This window comes from Anser cygnoides, chromosome 13 (assembly GCF_040182565.1).
Source record: "Anser cygnoides isolate HZ-2024a breed goose chromosome 13, Taihu_goose_T2T_genome, whole genome shotgun sequence".
Taxonomy (NCBI): domain Eukaryota; kingdom Metazoa; phylum Chordata; class Aves; order Anseriformes; family Anatidae; genus Anser; species Anser cygnoides.
Window position 1 is genome coordinate 3,629,947 of NC_089885.1, and position 18,237 is coordinate 3,648,183.

General features: G+C 39.0%; 1 protein-coding gene across 12 annotated transcripts in view; it reads right to left on the minus strand.

Annotated features, from left to right (window-relative positions):
* Positions 1 to 14,609, minus strand: part of AMMECR1 (AMMECR nuclear protein 1) — a 104,544-nt gene extending 89,935 nt beyond the window's left edge. For 3 of the 12 annotated variants that reach the window (XR_010834750.1, XR_010834751.1, XR_010834752.1), the window contains exon 1: positions 14,202 to 14,607. Coding sequence is in view for 1 of the 12 variants with exons in the window: in XM_048070633.2 (XP_047926590.2) it covers positions 14,202 to 14,373 (172 nt within the window). In the remaining 11 variants the exon portion in view is untranslated. Of the gene's footprint in view, positions 1 to 14,043 lie in introns of all 12 variants that reach the window. The other 9 variants (XR_010834748.1, XR_010834749.1, XR_010834745.1 and 6 more) reach the window with 7 other exon arrangements.
* Between the last annotated feature and the right edge of the window lie 3,628 nt (positions 14,610 to 18,237).

Sequence of the window (18,237 nt, forward strand, 5' to 3'; positions counted from 1 at the left end):
AGGACAATGCAGGAAACCTGTTCTATCTTCTGTGTATGAAGGAAGGGGTATGTGAACTGTCGTATTCATACATGCACAGTTTCCAAGACAAAGGAGATAACAATAGCTATTCATGCTAACTATCCTACATACACATTTCTTTTCCTTGAAAGAGAAGAAGTTTGGAGGTTTGTTGGGTTTTGGTTTTGTTCAAAACCAGTGCATTATGAATTCATTTGTGATGAAACTTTCAAAGTTTCCATTTTAAAACATTTAACATCTTTTGGAAAGGTAGTTACTTGTTTATACATCATTTAATATTTCGGTGTATTTATGATTGTCAGTATTTGGGTAAATCAGGGTGGCCTATTGCATCTCCCTTCTGTGAAAAAGGGAATCCATTCCATGAAGCTTGTAGACAGTTCTAAATTAGTTACTTCTAATAAAATCTGACAACTGTGTTCACAAAGACACCTTCTGGAAAATTAGGAAAGTAGTAGTGGTAGAAAGAAATTATTACTTGGAATATTCATAGAAGATTCACTTTATTTTTTGAAGGAAACAGGTACAATTGTGGCGGTATTTGGATTATTTATATTAGGATTAGAGACTTGGCTTCAGAATGTGCTTACAATAAGACAAGTCTCAATCTGAATCACCTTGATTTGTGCTATGTTGTCCTGCAGCATATAGCAAAACATGTTTGTTCTAAATCTAATGAAACAGTAATTAGAGTAAGTAAAGGCAATTGGCAGTGATTGAAATAGTAATAATACACTGCATTTTAAATGTTTGTTTAAAGTGACCTCAGCCTGTTATTTTACTGCTAGAGAACAAACCTCTCTCAAATTGCATTTGTCTACCACTGAAATGTTCCTATAGCATACACTACCCACATTATGGCTAATTGATAATAATTCATTCTCCAGAAGGTTTGCTATTATCAGCTTTGTTTATGTAAAGTGGAGATTAAAAAATAGTTCTGTTTCTTCCAAACTGCTGTGCAAATTTCATCTGCTCTTATTAGATCTCATTATCTCCTAGGAATGATATGTGATTCCTCTCATAATGGGGAAAAAGATAAGCAAATACAATATAGGACTCAAAGAAATCTTTGAATTTTAGTAGGCAGAATATTATTTATGTTTGTTAAACCTATAATATATGTTATAATCTTTCTGTTTTACTTACAAGTAATGTTGCCATAAAAATTCATGCCAAGAAAGGAACAAATCTTGTGAGTGTAATATGTATATAGCATGTATCTGAAAGGAAGCACAAATAGAAATGTTACCTTTTTCATTTTTTATTTTTGCTTTACCCCATCTTGTGTCCTAGTGCTCTTTGCTGCTCTGATTCAAGACGCCAAGAACTCAGAGATAGGTTCATTAGGAAAATATATATATCTGCTGCATTTCTACAGTTGATTATATGTAAAATCCCATCTTAGCTCTTGTGATGACGTGCTCTCTGAAATCTCCAAGACATTCAAGTATATAGTTGCTGTAAGAGCTGCTCTTTTTACCTACTCTTTTGACAATTAACTTTTTTTGTAACGTATCTCACTGATTCAGAATGGTATTTGTTCAAAAGGATGGAGGTCTTTTAAAATAAGTGGTATTTTTACATGCGAAATTTGAAAAGAGAAAACGTAAAAAGCTCCTCATCATAAAGTTCAAACTACTTGATGGCGTCTGGATAGAAATCCTTCCTTTTCCAGCTGTATTATCTTTTTCAGTTCTAGGGAACCTTCAATATGTGGCTCATAGGCAACAGACAAGATGAGGAGAATCCAATTAGTTCCTTACTCTCTGTAATTTATGAACTGTATTCACCAGATGATTAATTTTCATATATCTCATTACATTTATTAACATACAAATGCATTTAAATTTCTTATTTATGAGCTTGCACATCACTGCCTGTATGCTGGTGGTACAGGAAAATGTAGCTCTGTGTTATTTTATTGGGAACTTGTTCTGGCTTTCAAGCACTGAAAATGTATTGCGATGTTTGTATTTCAAACACTGCAAGAGAATTTTAAAATCCAAGTAATTTATTTATTTCAGTATACTGCTTGGAAACGTCCTCTATTTTTTTTTTTATTCTAGCAATTTTTTACTGATTTTTCTCCTCTACCCCTGACAATTGAATGCAAAATATTAGGTCATGTCCTTTCAGGCAATGGAGTTCATGCCTTTATATATTAAGCACTTTGTAAGTACACTGCCTTTTTTCAAAGAAAAAAATCTTGAGGAAATAGGTTTTCCTCTTCCAGCGGTAGTTTCACTGTTTTGTTTATTTGTTTTTGTTTGTTTTTATTTCCCCCTTTTGTTATTCTGCAGAGGTACTCTGTTAGGATTTGGTGCAGACTTTTTAAATCAATGGGAAGGTTCCTGCTGACGGTGGTGGGCTTTGGATGAATGCATTCTTTCCCGTGTCTGAACCAGCCTCAAAAGCAGGGGAAAGATCCCAAGCATTCACAGCTGAGCTATTCTGATCTCAGATGTGTTTAGCATTAGTATGAGAATGAAGAACGTGGCAGGGGGACCACCCCATTTTTCCATTTTTCTGTTGTGCCAGGCCAGGTGTGATGTGGTAGATCCAGGAGCCTGATCTGACAGTCTACTTCCTCCATGGAAATTCTCCACTGGCAATTTGCAAGCAGTGCTTGGCTGCCCGGTGCTGCCTGGGCGGTGCAAGCTGGGCAGATCTTGCCCAGCCAGAGCTCCGAGCCACCTCCTGGGGCTGGCCTGGCAAACCTCCCTGCGGAGAGCTGCACGAAGGTCTGCAGCAGGGCAGGGGTCCTCCTGCTGCCCAGTTTGCTTTATTTTCAAATGGCATTGGAGTCTGTCTGGTATGAAACAGTGCTGCATGTCTGCACCCATGCAGACCTCACTGCATAGCTTCTACTTGACTGGAGAGATAAAAATAATCCCTGACATAAATCAACTTTGTTCTGCCTCAGAACATAATTTAAATACCTTCTCCTGGCTGCTCTCCGCTCATTTAAAAGCAGCAAGTTCCCTTTCTGGCCTTCACACTCCAGTCCTAGAAAATGGTTAATGAGGGGCCCCATCACAGCAAGGCAGAGATGCCACTGAGAAGGGACACAAGCAACATCAACTAGAACACGGTGGCAGGAGGCAGAAAGGTTAGAAAGCCTCTTGAATATTTTCTTTCCCATGATTATAGGGCCAAAATGTTGCTTGAATTTAGGAATAGAACTGGACAAAAATTTCCAATGGTTTTTAAATTCCTAGAATCACAGAGTTTTGAAAGCACTGGGACCATTTTTGAGATTGGGTTGAACTAAAAAAATAAATTCAAGTGAAATAATAGAAAAAAAAAAGATTTTTTAAAAAAGTTTTTAGAGAAAAAATTTTAACGTATGTAAAAAGAAACTTTTCATCTTTGAATTCCCATTTTCCACTTCAAAATTAGTATAAATTAAAAAAATACTTATTGTTCTAAGGAGACACTATTCTGATAATATTCAGGTGACTTGTGAAAAGTCGTTTGTTTACACCTCTGTTAGGGTGTAAGGACAGAGCTCCTCTCTTCTGCTCACCAGAAGAGCGTGTGACCGTGTGTTAGAGCATGAGCCTTGTGGCATACCCTGCCTGGGCTCGACTCCTGTTCTTTGGGATGAAGCTGTGGTGTGCAAGGGCTTGTGAAATCATCAGGCTGCACAGCTCAGCACACACAGAGTAAATGCAACCTTATCAAGTCACAGAGCTTTCCCTTATACTTCGTGTTCTTGTTCTTCTCTTTCATCTTCCTTCTTCTCTAGTCAGCCCCAGCTCATTTCCAATAAATACAGCATATAACATCATTTTCAGGTAGTCACTGGATGAGAACTCCACATGCCCAGTCAGACTCCCCCTTTTTCTCAGGCTGATCTGGGCAATTCAAAGTCTAAAAGTTCAGATCAGGGGTTCATCTACCATCTACCTTTTTTTTTTTTTTTTTTTTTTTTAATATTGACCCTGCATGGCTGACTTGGAATTATCCTTTCAGATTTTAGGAAGAGTTTTGCTCAGTCATCATTGTCACCACAACGCTCTGGGCCTTTGGAAGCTCAGAAAGCAGATAGTTTCCAGGAAAGGAAAGGCTCAGCAGACCTTTCCTAAGGGAAGTAGATAAGGAATGAAACTGCTGCTGCATGTCTCCAGTCAGAAAAACCACTTGAAGACGCATGTGACTCTAAATCTGCATGTTGTCCCATGGATTCCTGTCTACTCTTACAATGGGCTTTTGCTGTTGTTGTTTGATGTGTTTTAAAGAATACGTTTATAGCGTTGATCTAGTAGCTAAAATCTTCACCGAGAGGGAGGCACTATGGATATTGAGAAACTATTACTGAGATCTAGCCTGTGTGATCAACACAGCTAATAAAAGTTTGCAATCTGAAGAGATAAAAATGAGCAAAAAGAGAGAAGGGAATGCTGTTGGTGCAGTTTTGCAGATGGAGTAGGGGCCAAGCCTTCATTCTGCAAAGTATGGAGGCAGAACCTGATTTTTAGCACTTCCAAATGTGTACATTTCAACATATTCTGTTTGATCCTGGCAATGCTTTATGCCTACGCATTTCTAATTTTAACTGTTCTGATTTTTTTTTCTACTATAAAAGAGGGGGGCTTTTATAGATTCTCTTCAAACTGCTTTACTTAAATACAGAAGAGCATCTACATTCTCAGCAAAACATCAGATTTTCAGTTTGTGCATAGGTATGTGTTTTTTGTTGTTGTTGTTTTTTCTTTTTGTCTGTTGCAAATTTTCCATGCAGTTGTTCAACTGTACATGTCTAGCATCAAGAGGAACAGAGTACCAGATTTAGGTATATTGGCTGGTTGTACTAACTTTTCAATACAAAATAACAGGGTTGTTTATTATATGGCTCCAAAGTAAGAGCCTTATTCTGGAAGGGATATTTCATTGGCATTGAACTGAAAACATAGGCATAATGCAAAGAAACTTAAAATTGGCTGGGCTGTTTTTGGATGCCTGTGTTATTCAGCATTCATATCAAAATCCCTGTGTCCAGCACAAGCAGAGTAATGGGACGAGACCTTTTCCCAACAGTATAACCTTTAGGACAAGTTCTAGCAGTCAAGCAGGAAATGATAAAAATAGTACATTCATACTGCTTAACTTTGTCCAGTGTTATGGTAGTAGTTTGAATTCAATGATACGGAGTATGAAGAGGTTTAGTCTTCACACATGCCTTGACACACTCTAGTGGCAGAAACTTGCAGTGCCATTTAGGCGATGGAGTCCAGTCAAGTCGTTTTCTTTTCCATGTGAAGCAATAGTTATAGCGGTTGAAAATTTTGTTGATCATTATTAAAAGTAATCTAGCAGTTCACAAAGTACTCTTCCAGTCCTGTGCTTTTATATAACTTCTATTTCTTTATATTTTTTCGGGATTTCGCTTGTCTGACATTTGTACAGTTTTGAACAATACACCCTGACCTAACCGAGCCAGTGAATTATGTCCACAATACGTATGCAATATGTCAAAGTCAATAAACAGCAATTATCCACAAGTCCTAAGCGCTTGTCCTTTAATGGTAATGGATGCAGATCTTGGGCAACCTCATCTTTTAACCAACCATCATTAAATGGTAAATCAATAACCACATCAAAAAATGTATTTATAGCTAAGCTCCTAAACTAGAGGTTTTGCTTATCACACTAATCGTAAATGATTCACTGTTTTGTCTTCTGAGAAGACATAATGGACCACTTGGCTGCTTCAGTTCTGTCTTCATTTTTCCCCTCATAGAGCTGCCCTGTGGCAAAAGCCCTCAGATAATGCAGTAAAGTATCCAAATATGTGCTTTCTCATCACAGCAGTTAGATAGCCCTACCTATGGCAAAGTGTTTCCTCCAGGATCAAGAACTTGCTGTTGCAACACTTTTGGCTTAGCTGTGGGCTACTACTGATCCTCCAGCCGTGTTGCTGTTGCAGTTTGTCTCGCAGTAGGGTGGAGTATCTTTTTGTTTTTTATTGCAATTCACACTAACAAGGCTATTTTGCAGAGCACAACTCAAAATTTCCCTTCCTCAGGAAATTTTGCTGTTTTGAAACATGCTTTTGATTGCATCACAATGGAAACAAAATCTCATTTTCCGCAAAACAGAAAGAAGAAACATTTCATTCCAATTTCCATGTTTGAATTCGTTATTGTTGCTTATACAAACCAAGTAGATTACATGTATCTAAGGCTCTGCCTGTTCCTTCCTCATTACTCTCTATTTCAGGAACTCCTTTCCGCTGCTTAACATGAAGCACTCTACGGTGCCCCTGTCGGCAGGGGGTGCTCTATGTACCTGTATTTCCCGTTCTCTTTCAGTCTCTTTTTGCGAAGGATTTGTACCCATTTCCATCTGACATTTGGAGCCACTGCCATCAAATTTTATGTTAGACTTTATTTTGCTCAGCCATTAAGTAACTTTCAAGTTGCTTTCCGGTTATCTGGTTATAAAATAGTCATGTAGATGAACTGTCTCTAGCTCCTCTGCCTCTGAGGCTTTTATATTTTGATTTTTTTAAGAACGTTTCCTGTTTATATGGGTAAGTTGCTTCAATAACAGTATATCTAAAAGTTCTGTCTAAATGCAAATACTTATATGAAAATATGCCTTTCCCTCAGCTCCTGAGAGATGCTTGCTTTAGATTTAAGAGTGAGTAGTTTTTAGGCTGGTGTAACTCTTTATGGTGCATTGGTGTAATTATTAGAAAGACGCTAACCCAAAATTAGAACCGGTGTGAACAAGTAAATATCCCGTTGAAGTCAACAGGAATAGTGCCAGTATATACTGGGAATATATAGACCTTGCTTTTTTGCATCCTCATTTGAACTATTGTCCTATAATAGCATATATGTCCTATAATAGCTGTTCAACATACGTCTCAGGTATCCCATGGTTACAAATATCCTTTTACTTTGCTGTTCGTTCCTTTTGGATCTAGACCCTAATGCAATTAAAGAGGAAACCAAGTCATAAGAAAAAAATAAGAAAATGGTGGATGAGTGAGCATCCAAAGAATACCGCCTTGACGAGGTTCAGTCCTCAGTACCCATGGAGGCAGCAGGGGTTAGCCCAATGCCTGGGCTTTGTAAAGCTGCAGCGTGGAGATTATCTCCTGGCGTCACTGTTGAACTACACAACTGTTGGCAATTTTTGTGCTTGCTGTGTCCATCTTTCCATTTTAAATTGGTATCAGATGACTCTATAATTTATTTTTGCATCTACTTCAAGCTCACATTAAAAATTAATGAACATTTGAGTACTGTATGTCAGTGTCTTAAAAGTCCCCTGAGGGCATTCCTTGTGGGGAAGGGGTCTTTTTCTAAGACAGAGAGGGCCAAACTCAGAGCAGAAAGTCACAATGTACAGAAGACTAAAGAAATTGAATAGTTTTAGTGGAAAACGGGAAAATATGTAACTAAGTTTATAACTAACTCAATTACGTTTAGGCAAATCATCTCAGCTACACTGAGGATTTATGTCCTCTGGTGCAGTCAAGTGAATCTGATTGTCCTGCACTCAGAGCCAGTTCAGATTCCAAAATAATATAGCTCTTGTCACTGCCAGTTTCATAACTGAGAGTGTTTGACAGATTCTTCCATCTGGTATGCCCAGGAACAGTGCAGATTATACTGTCCATGTTATCTGTTATTTCATCTCAAGGTGGGAAACGAAGATTCCTTCTGTCTTCCCTTTCCCCTGGACAGTGAAGATGTTCTTTATAAGCATCACCAAATAAAGATATTTGGGACTGTGAGACTCCAAGCTTTGTGCAGCTCTGGTTCCATTTTCTTACTACAAGTTACTAATCTTAGGAGACTTAATTTGGAAGTTTAAAATAGTTCCTCCTTCTGTTTAAACAGTTTGGTTGCCTTGATGAAAAAGCTAAGTTTATGTTAAAATTCAGGGAAGGCTTTATAAAAATGCATGGAGATTATACAGGAGGCCAGTGTACTGCAATCTAAAAATTCTGTGAAGTGGCTCATTTGTTTTCCCCGTGATTCTGTAAAGTCACTAGATAGACAAACACATTATGTAGATAGAGAACTGGAGACAGAGGTTATGTGATGCCCAAGGCCATTCAGTGAGTCAAAGCTGAGCCAGGGTGAAGTTCCCATTTTAGTGTGCCTATTAATAATACCAGCACAGACAAACTATGTGAAAGGACTAAATTTGAAGCTTGTGTGCTATCAGCATGCTCTGCAGGGCTGAAATATTGCTTGTTTCCATCTAACGCTAAAGTGGTCGAATTACTAGAGAGAGATATATATATATGACTAGATCACTGTCATATCTGAAGGCCTTATCATACTTAACGGTAATAATCTCTTTCCTCTTTTCCAGCTGAGGCCTGTTGTTTTTCCTTTGCAAACAGAAAAATGTTTCATTTGAACCTTTTTATGCCTTTGGCTTTTGAGGACTGAAAGGTGAATACTGTGTCTGGCATCAACATAAGGTCACATCATAACCTGTTCAGGGTAAATGTGAGACAGTGTTTGTGAGAACAGAATTTTACCTGCATTTTTATCCTTGTTAAGAGTGATATTTACATTTAGTAGATGGTTGGTGCATTCAAATATTGTATTCTTTGAGTTTGTATACTGTATCTAGCTTTAGATAAAGTTAGTGGCTGTGGTCTCTAACAGGTGGTGGTAGAGGAAATGGTGTTACCTAACCAGGAGAGGTTGGAGTTAGGATCTGCAGTATGTCATTTGTATCTGCTGGTGACTTGCCTTACTGGTTTAGGCTTGAATTTTCAAGAATGAGCACATTTTTAGATGCCTTTGCTAATAGTTCTCCTTAGGATTGCTGGCCTGATCATCATATGTACTAAAACCAAAGTCAATCAAGAATCAGCAAAGTTAAAGAAATGTCCACCAGAGCTGACTAAAGAAAGGTTAACAGATGTGATGGGGAAGTTAAGGAGTCTTTCACAGCTGTGTTTAACTGGAGCCAGTGTTTAGAAATACAGAAGACTGTATCAGAGATGGTGACTATCCTGCAGTCTGCAAAGCATTATCACTGAATTCATGAAGCTGTAATGACAACTGTTTGTTTTCCTAACTAGTTTTAAGCAATATTATTTTTAAGTTTTAAGATTCAACTAAGTCTTTATACAGGTAACATTTAAAAGTATTCAGCTTACCTATTTCAACAATGTTTTTTTATTTCATGGCAACAATTTAAGTATTTTTAATGCCAGAGATCTAGTCTTCTCATCCAGTGGATTTATTTATTTTCTGTGCAAAATTCTGTGTAAAATTGCCCAGTGACTGCAGATGAACTGTTTCTTGTAGCCTTGTTTTATGTAGCCTTGGACATGCAATTTTTAAATGGATCTCTTTGATATATTGTACTCCCTATTGCTGCTGTGGGAGCTCACCGCCATGCAGTCTCAAGATAATATAAGTACTTGAATATTGTGGAATTTGCAGTGACTGATTCCAGTTTTAGGGGTAGAATTTCAGTTATAAATTGTGCAAGGATACCTTTCAAAAGTTAGTTTGTAAAGAACAGACATCCATTTCTGAAGGTTAACTTGAAGGTTAACTGCAAGAGAAATGCTGATTCGTGTTGAAGGCTGCTTAGAGCCTTCTCTTTATTGATACTGCAGTCTGCATAAAGACTTCTGAAGTGCCCAAGTCTAACTACTGCAGTCTGTATGGCAGCCGTAGTATTTACACAGCAACTGAGCTATGATGCTCTGACCTGGTTTGGCCAAAAATTTAAGCCCTGTTGCTTAAGGTCTGTTGCTTTGGCACCAACCAGTATTATCAGTCCAGATCTATACTACAGTTTCTCTCTCTCATCCATGTGGCATGCAATTTAATTTTGGTTTGGGGAAGTACGGGTCTCATGCTCTCAGTCTTCCCCTCCCTCCACAGTGAGGACAGGCTGGTGGGCTAGCTGGTCGGCTTTTGAGCAAAAGAGGAAAAATCTCAACGTGAAATTAATTTTCAGTATTTGTTTACGCATAAAATGCATTCAGTATACCCTGATCTGTGCAGTCTCTTAACAGATTTCTTGCATTCTTCAGAATATCAACATGAACTAAGTTAGCTCCATTCATCCCTCTCTAACTCAAAGTGCTAGTTCCGTTTGTGTGTCTTAAAGAGGTTGATGTTACCACACCAGTGTTACCTTAGTCTTTGTATGGAAATACATGTGATGTCAAAAGGAGCAACATCTATTAAAATAAATTGTAGCACCTGCCCGTTTGTCCAGGCATTGCATCCAGGCATTGATTCTTAATCTCCTTTATATTGACATGAATCAAGGGTATCGCAGTAACCATAGGAAACAGTCCTGGAGTGATTGTAGCGTTGTAGCAACTTGCAAAAACATACAGTGCTCTTGGTAATTGGTCATGCTCCATCTTAAAAAAGATAGATAGGATTCTTGCTCTCATCTCACTGCTGCAGTGTATTGTCCTAATTCTAGTCGTAATGGTTGATTTATGTCTGTTTGTTCTTGGGCCAACATTGTTATACATCTTAAATAATTCATTTCCCTGCTGGTATCTTTACCAAAAGCACTAATAGTCCCAGCTCATTGTTATGAGAGGTTTTCATCTTTCTGGAATGTGGGTGACAAGAACTTTATAGTATCCCAAATAGGGACTCAGTCATACTTATAGGGTGGCGTCAGTGCAATCCTGCCTCTGGCGTCTTTATCTTTAGTGGCACACTGTAAATATATTCTTGTACTATTCACTTTTTGCTCTTTGAAACCAGTCCCTCAACCAGATTTAGTAGAATCAGTCAGGTGCAAAGTAACAGCCAGGAAGAGTAAGACTGTTCCTTCTATTTTCCCGAAGGGCTCAGCCGTCTCATCAGGTTGTTGCAGTGTAGAAAGTTACTGCATGTCACTGGAGCCACTGAGAGTTAAAGGTACTTGGAGTCTATTTATGAGTAGTGCAGGATTAATTTTTTCCCCTGAATTTTCAGCTAAAATTGGAAACAATGAAGTTAAAAAAAGTCAGGTGAAGAGAATATAACTCACTAATTACCATGACTGTTCTCATGCACAATAACTGATTTATAGTAACTGTAGTGTATGTCTGAGGATGTCATTAAAATTGGAGGGACCTGATTCTGTGATTGTTCAAGTGAAGGAATAATTATGCTTTTGACTCATGTTCAGCCTCTAGAACAAGTTCTACTGTAAATCAGCATGTGTTCCACTTTAGCCACTGCCCTTATTGATATCCGTTAGCCCTTTGTATATACTTTTCTCTAGGCAAAGACCATCAAATCTGAGTTATGGAGTGCCTGGCATCATTGCTGCTGCTGAATTATAAATTAGTACATTTACAGAGTCAGTTAATCTTTAGTATCTTGTGTGTGGCTGATTTAATGTATATGCACCAAAAAAAAAACCAGCACAGAGAGCTGCTGTCTTCTCCTAGCTTTTCCAGATTTCACAAGCCCCAGGAGGGAGTGCAAGCCATTCAGTGCTCTTTTTTCTAAGAGCATGAGGCAGAGCCTCAGCCAGGAGAATGTGGACACGGAGATGTACATGCTGTTACCTGGGCTAGGAGCTGTGTGGGCAATGGGTGCTACCTGCAGAGTTTCGACAGCACCTCCACCTGATCAGGAGGTGATTTCTATCATTTCTTCCAGTCAGCCTCTCTTCTGCTCCACTGCTCCCTCTACAAGAGGAGCCACGTCTGTCTTTTCAGGGACAAGGCCTGCATACCAAAAGTGGTACCCCTGTCACACACCAGCAACAGCAGTGGCCTCTGCTCCTAGCTGAGGTGGCTGCTATTCCTGGTCCTAGTCTGAAGATTTTGTGTGGAAGGGCTGTGCAGGAGTCTGTGGGGAGCCAAAATGAACGTAGCAGCACAGCATGAGTGTGGGCTCAGTTTTGAACATCTGGAGAGTTGCTGATCCCATTAACCTCTATTCCTTATCTAACGAAGCTGGGGTTTTCAACTTCCAGAGAGCTCCTGTATGCAACAGTTTGTTTCAAAAATAAGAAGTTTATGTATCCTAGATGGCATCTACTTTTTCATTATTTATATTCCTTCCTTTCCAACATTCATTGTGTTTCTAATATTTTTTCCAACAGCATAATTTAGTATGACGTTTTCTAAAGTGATCCCAAACAAGCAGCACTTGAATTGTTATCTGTGGAGGTGCATCACTATAATGAGTTTTATGTTGCTGAAAAACATTAAATTCTGCACAGACTTATCCTGTCAGTAGACTTCTATTTGTGCTTAGAGTAACTTTTTTTGGAAGAGAAATATGGGATCTAGATTTACATGCATGCCCTGCATCCCGTCTAATGACATAGCAGTTCCTCTCTTAACAGTAAACAATCAAATGCTTTGCTAACCTTTAGCAAAAGCACATCCAGCTATAATCACCGTTTTCTGCCTGTGGTCTCTGTGAAATGCATCAAGTCTCAAGTTTGCCAGCAAGCTGAGTGCTAACGTTTGGGATCAAGTACAAAATGGAACTGAGGACTAAGGGATTGATTCGTCTGTCTCATCAGACTGATTTAGTATCAGTGACTTCAGTGGCACTGAGACTGAGATCCGCCAGTGGGAGGAGAGAGTCGGGCTCAGAGATCAGTCTGATGCTCAGAGAGAACGTAGTATCAGAGAAAACTGTCTATCAAAACTGACGAGAGGCTTTTGGAAGCAAAAATACCACTTCCAGAGCCTGATCCAAAACATACCGATACCAGCTGGAGTTTTCGCTTTTGGCTTTTAGTGCTCTGTGTTCTAAGTCATTATATTCTGCATGGCTTTGCTATCTTTCATTTGTTTGTTTGTTTAATTCTTTGCATATCGACATGGTAACTTTTCCAATGCTGAAAATTAAGCCTTAAAGAAGAATCCAGTGTCTGAAGGTCTTTGTTGCTGAACATAGTGCCCTCAGTCCACTTGTGCATGTTTCCCACATCCCTCCAATCAGTTTTCTAAATCAGTCAAATAACATTTGCAGGCTGGAAAATGAACAAAAAATTCTCCCTTGGAGAAAGGTAAAGATTGAATTAACTCCTAAAATATTGTTTGGGAGGATGTGCTAACTTTTGCTTCTTCTGCAGACTGTAATACCAAAGCATTTTCATAGGCAAGAATGGGGCTACATTTGTCCAGTGTGTTCTTGCCTGTCCTGGCAGCAGATACAGATAGCTTCTGATTGCTTCCTCTATCTGAAGGCCTCCTTACCTCAAGTGCAAAGTCAGGCTTTCTAAAACCTCTCAGCAGAACAACAGACACCAAGTTGTAGTCAAAGATTTGGATGCTGTACATTAAACCCTCAGGAGGTTTTTCTTTTTGCAATCATCATACCAGTAATCCTGAAAGGATAAAACAATTCAGTTTCTCTGAGAAGCCTCAAGTACAGGAAGGGACCAGAAGAATCCCTTCTCCAGTTTCTGTTACCACAAATTCCCAAAATTTGGTTTGTACGTTCATTAGAAAAGAACTGTGTTAATCTTCCTGCAGTAGTATGTATAAGTAAAATATTCTTAGAAGTACTTCTATAAAACAGTATGTCCTGTAAAACGGGAATCTCACCATTCTTGCAGAGCGTACTTCATGCATTTCTGTGAGCCTGTGTAGGAAGAACTGCATGATAAAACCGATTCATTTTTAGTACAACTCAGTCTGCTGCATTGGTTTTACAGCATATTTGTCTTTGTAATGTTAGCACACTGCTATGTGGCAGCTTTAAGGTATTATAGCAGAGCCTGTGCACAAGAGAAGATATGTATATAATTGTAAACCAACAATAGCAGGTCTTTTTATAATGTTTCCATCGGCAGTACATAAAACAAGTCCCTGATTTGAATTATTTGCTGAGCTAAATAATGAGACTAACAATATACCTAAAATAGGGAAGATCAGGCAATAGAAATACCCACAGTTTCAGTCAGGATTAAAAATTACAGATCTCTAAAAGATGCTAAAATGTAAGTAAAACAAACAACCCCTGGCACTGATCAAAATTAGTGTCAGTCACTGATTTCTAGAACACACAAAGAGACGGTGAGTATAAATGTGTTACTTACAAGTGCTGAGGATTTTAGGGAATGAAAATGGAGACCAGGAGCTGGAGACTGCCTGCCATGCCAGCAGTGTTGATTTGGAAGCGATGGACACAAATAAACGTTCAGCAAAGCTTAAAAAACTGCAATGCAAGGCTAGCCAAAAGTGTCCATGTCCTTACCGTGCTGTGGCTGGCAGGCAATCCGTGTCTGGGAGCCTTCAGTCCCTCTAATCAGGCTCCGGGGATTTTGTTTGCAAGAGAGATTGTCCTTTAAGTGATCAGTGCAGGAAAACAGAGAAATAAAGAGAAATGAGCAAATTGTACAAGGCAAATAGCTGCAGGTCTTTAGCATGCTCCCTGCGTTTTCCTAAGCTGCATCTGCAGTAGAGAAAATATCCCAAAAATAGCTCAGGCTGCCAATGACTTGCTGAAACCTGAGAAAGAATTGCTGAATTTAAAGATCTGGGTTGCTGTGGGTGTATGATTAAAGTGAGAAATTGCTGGCAGGAAGAACCTACGATGAAACCACATGCTTAAGGAGTAACTTGTGAGTTCACTGGTATCAGAACATGAGCTGACCTCTGATTTCCCCCTCCTCCACTCAATGCCAGTTAACCCTTCGGAGTTCAGCATAGAAGAAAGTTCTGCAACAGGAGACTGGAGAGGAAAAACGACCAAAAAAGTTCTTTTCAACTGCAACATGTGTGATGTAGTGAGACTATTTTGTAGCAGTGCCACACTTCATAAATTTCAAAGCAGTCAGGCAAGCTGATGTTTTGCAGAGGTCTCGGAAATTGCACAGTTCTAATTTCTGAAAACCTCTGACTTGTATGGGATGTATGCTAAATTCCTCCTTTAAGCCATTTGTAGTCCCACAGAGTGAAAAAGATTTCAGGTAACGTTTTGCAGAAGAAAGGATGCTGTAACACTTTGAGAATTTTTCTGCAAGCAGTGACTTAAGGACAAAATTTCAAGAATTGCCAAAGTGTTTGTCACAGCCTCGGAGGAGACACTGGTGTCTCTGTGCTGTGCCCAGAACAAATGACAGGAGCCTAAGGACTGCTCCAGGTTGTTCTGGTCTATAGAGGTGGCCCCTATGGATTCCCTGTGCTTACACAGATCGCTAGAGTGTAGCATCCTTCAACCCCAACCCTCAGCTTGCTCCCTGGCACTTTTTAATGTTACTTCCCTGATTTAGAAGAGAACAAGAAGCAGTTGGCACAAAGCTGGGTACATTGGCTTGAAGCCAGTTAAGTTTCCCAAATAGTGCCAAAAGTAATCCTCAGTAACCTATTTAGGTCAGTGTTGAAGCTGCCAGAGCATGGGCTAGGAGCTAGTCCCCGGTTCTCTTTGTACTGTCACTGAAAAGGGAAAGAGCTTTCAGTGCTATATCTGGGTTAGGTTCAGCCACATGGGACTGGGTTATGAGAAGCTGCTGCTTTGGAAAACAATTATGCATCTGAGAAAAAAGGCTGGATATTGCCCTTACTTCAGTGTGCTTTTGTTTTGCCATCAAATTGTCAAGTCATGCCAAACAATAATGGCATCATAAGGAGAACAACATGTATAATGTGCTTCAGCCGCAGAGATGTGTGATCATTCTGGTAGGACTGTCCACGTTAAAGGACAAGCCATTAAGCTATACTTCTTTAAGAATATCTCAGCATTTTATCTTGCAAATGCTGTGTGCATGGGAATATATTTAATATATGCTAGTTGCTGTCGTTTCACACTACAATGAAGTTCTCTGGGGCTAAGGAGTTAGGCATTTGTCCTATGAAAATACAGAGGTAGTTAAGTTGCACATTTACAAGGGCAGAGAATGCCTGGCTGTGACCTTCTCTTTTGCAGGTGCTTTGGAGAAAAACATGCATTTATCAGATCTTTTGGTGTATCTGCAGTTCTGACTGTTCTGATCTGAAGTGTTACAGAAGCTAGAAGAGCAGACACTGCCCGAAGTAGACTGGTCATCGTTGTATTTATATGCCAACAGCCAGTCTCTGAAGTGCTTCCGCTGACCAAAACTAAATGTAGAGTATTAGAAATTATGGCCTAAATAATTATGACTTTCATGGTATAGCATCCACTCCCAGCCAAATAGCAGTAATTACTCACACATACTTCATATTGGTGTATTTTATCTCATAAATGTAATGGTAAGCTCAAGAAGTCTGATTATGAATCTCCTAAAAAGCCCTAATGCAAACCTGTTCCTGTCTTTGAAGCAGCAAGTGATAATACAAAAGAATGTATAGTCACCTTTTTAGTAAGTTAATAAAACCTAAAGTCAATAATAATGGCAGCTAGTGGGTAATTCATCACATGTGGTACGCTGCTAGTGATACTTCAGCATAAGGCTACCATTAGAGGCTAGTATCTGTGTGTTAGTAGATGAGCTATGCATTAAAAAAGGAGATTTTATTTTCTACAAATGAGGTCATTAATTCAAACACTCTTTGTCCTTCCTTTTTATAAAGAGGTTGCTAATGCAACACAATAAAGCCGTGCTTTGTCTCGAACAATGGGAAACTTAGTATGCTGAGCCATTCTCTCTGTTGAATTTCATTAGTGCTGAGAGCTTAGAATATAAATTATACATATGAGATAATGCTTGTTTTTATATTTTTTAACTTAAATATAACATAGGGCAAAAGTGAAAAGAAAAGAAGTATGACAGATTTCTGAGCAGAGAACAGATGGGTGGTTTGGCATGGAAGCAAAGACGGTAGCATACATTCATCATTTTTAGAGTGAAACGTGGGTGCTTATGGTGCCTATCAAATAGATGTATGGATCAAGTAGATCTCTTTCTGCTCAATGGGATGCTTTATATCATTATACCTCTAAAATATCTAATACACTCGTGAGAGCTAAATGGTTGGATGCTCATCTTCTTTTCTCCAGTTCAGTTGTTTCCTTAATATCACACGACTTGAGCGCTCTGTAACCTAAGAGCTGTCTTTCATTTTTCCCTTCCCTGGAAAGAAGTAACTGGAACCAGTGCTGTCCCACCAAGGCTGCTGCTGTGAGCCTGTCGTATAGGCAAGTGTGAGCAGTAAACCAGCTGCCAGTGTGTCTGTGAGCACATCAGGATTTGGATTTCTGCATCCAGTGATATATGAATGTTCTTGCCTGAAGGTGGTGGCTGATCTGGAGAAACAAAGTCCCGTTCCTACCACTGCAATTGGCTGACCAGACCAGTGTGGCTGTAAATGAGAACTCCACTAGAGAAACTTGTCGAGCAAAACAAACTGTGAAATGCAAGCAAATGTTTTACACACTTCACTGGGGCAGGATGTCACCAGCTGGTTTTCCTATTAGCCAGTCTGGTGTTCAGGGAACTCTTTGGAGCATGAACTTCAAAGTGGTGCACATGTAACTCACTGAAGTAGGAAAATTCCCAGTGGATTGACAGATTATTATCTTTTAATGACAGTGCTAGAGTTGGTACAAAAAAGACATTTTGTATTACCCAAAACTAACCATGACTTGAAATAAACAGGCCTCACATGGCAGTCCTCATAGAATCGGTGGGAAGGGTACAGTATCTTACAGTACAGCATGAGAACTGTAAGGATGAACTTAGTTGGAGTTAAAAAAGAACAAAACTTACACAAGGGCTTTTAAAAGTCAAAGCAAGCTAATCATTAAGTTAAAAAAATATCTTAGCTAATAGGGTGGAGAAAATCCTTGTTTTAATTACACGAGGGAACATTGACCAAATCCTGCTTCCATTGAAATCAATAGGAAAAAATTTGATTCAGGGTGCTGGATGTGGTCCTTATTAAAGTCATAAACTTGGAGAAGATCTGCTGAAAGTGTCTGTTAATGGTGAAATAATTAATGGCCTTGAGAATAAAATAATGTATTATGCTGTCATGAAATGCTGGAAATGAAACGCTCAGTGTAGTAGCTACAAGGGTAAGCTATCTTCTGTTCACCAGAACCTTTTGAAATCTGAGTGGTTGTGCTGAATACGTGTAGTTTACATCAATCCTTTGGTAAATCAGATAAAGTAGTGTTCAGAGCACAACCATAAGTTATTGTTTGAAACAGTTAAGGGCATAATCCCACTTCTTCAATGACAAGGTAGATTTAACTGCCCAACATGTGATGTGTTTCTTTTTCTTACAAAATAACATGGAAAGTTCCATGTTATAAAAAAGAGAGAAAGTGAATAAACCTTGAGTTTTTTTCTGAAATTCTTTTTTTTTTT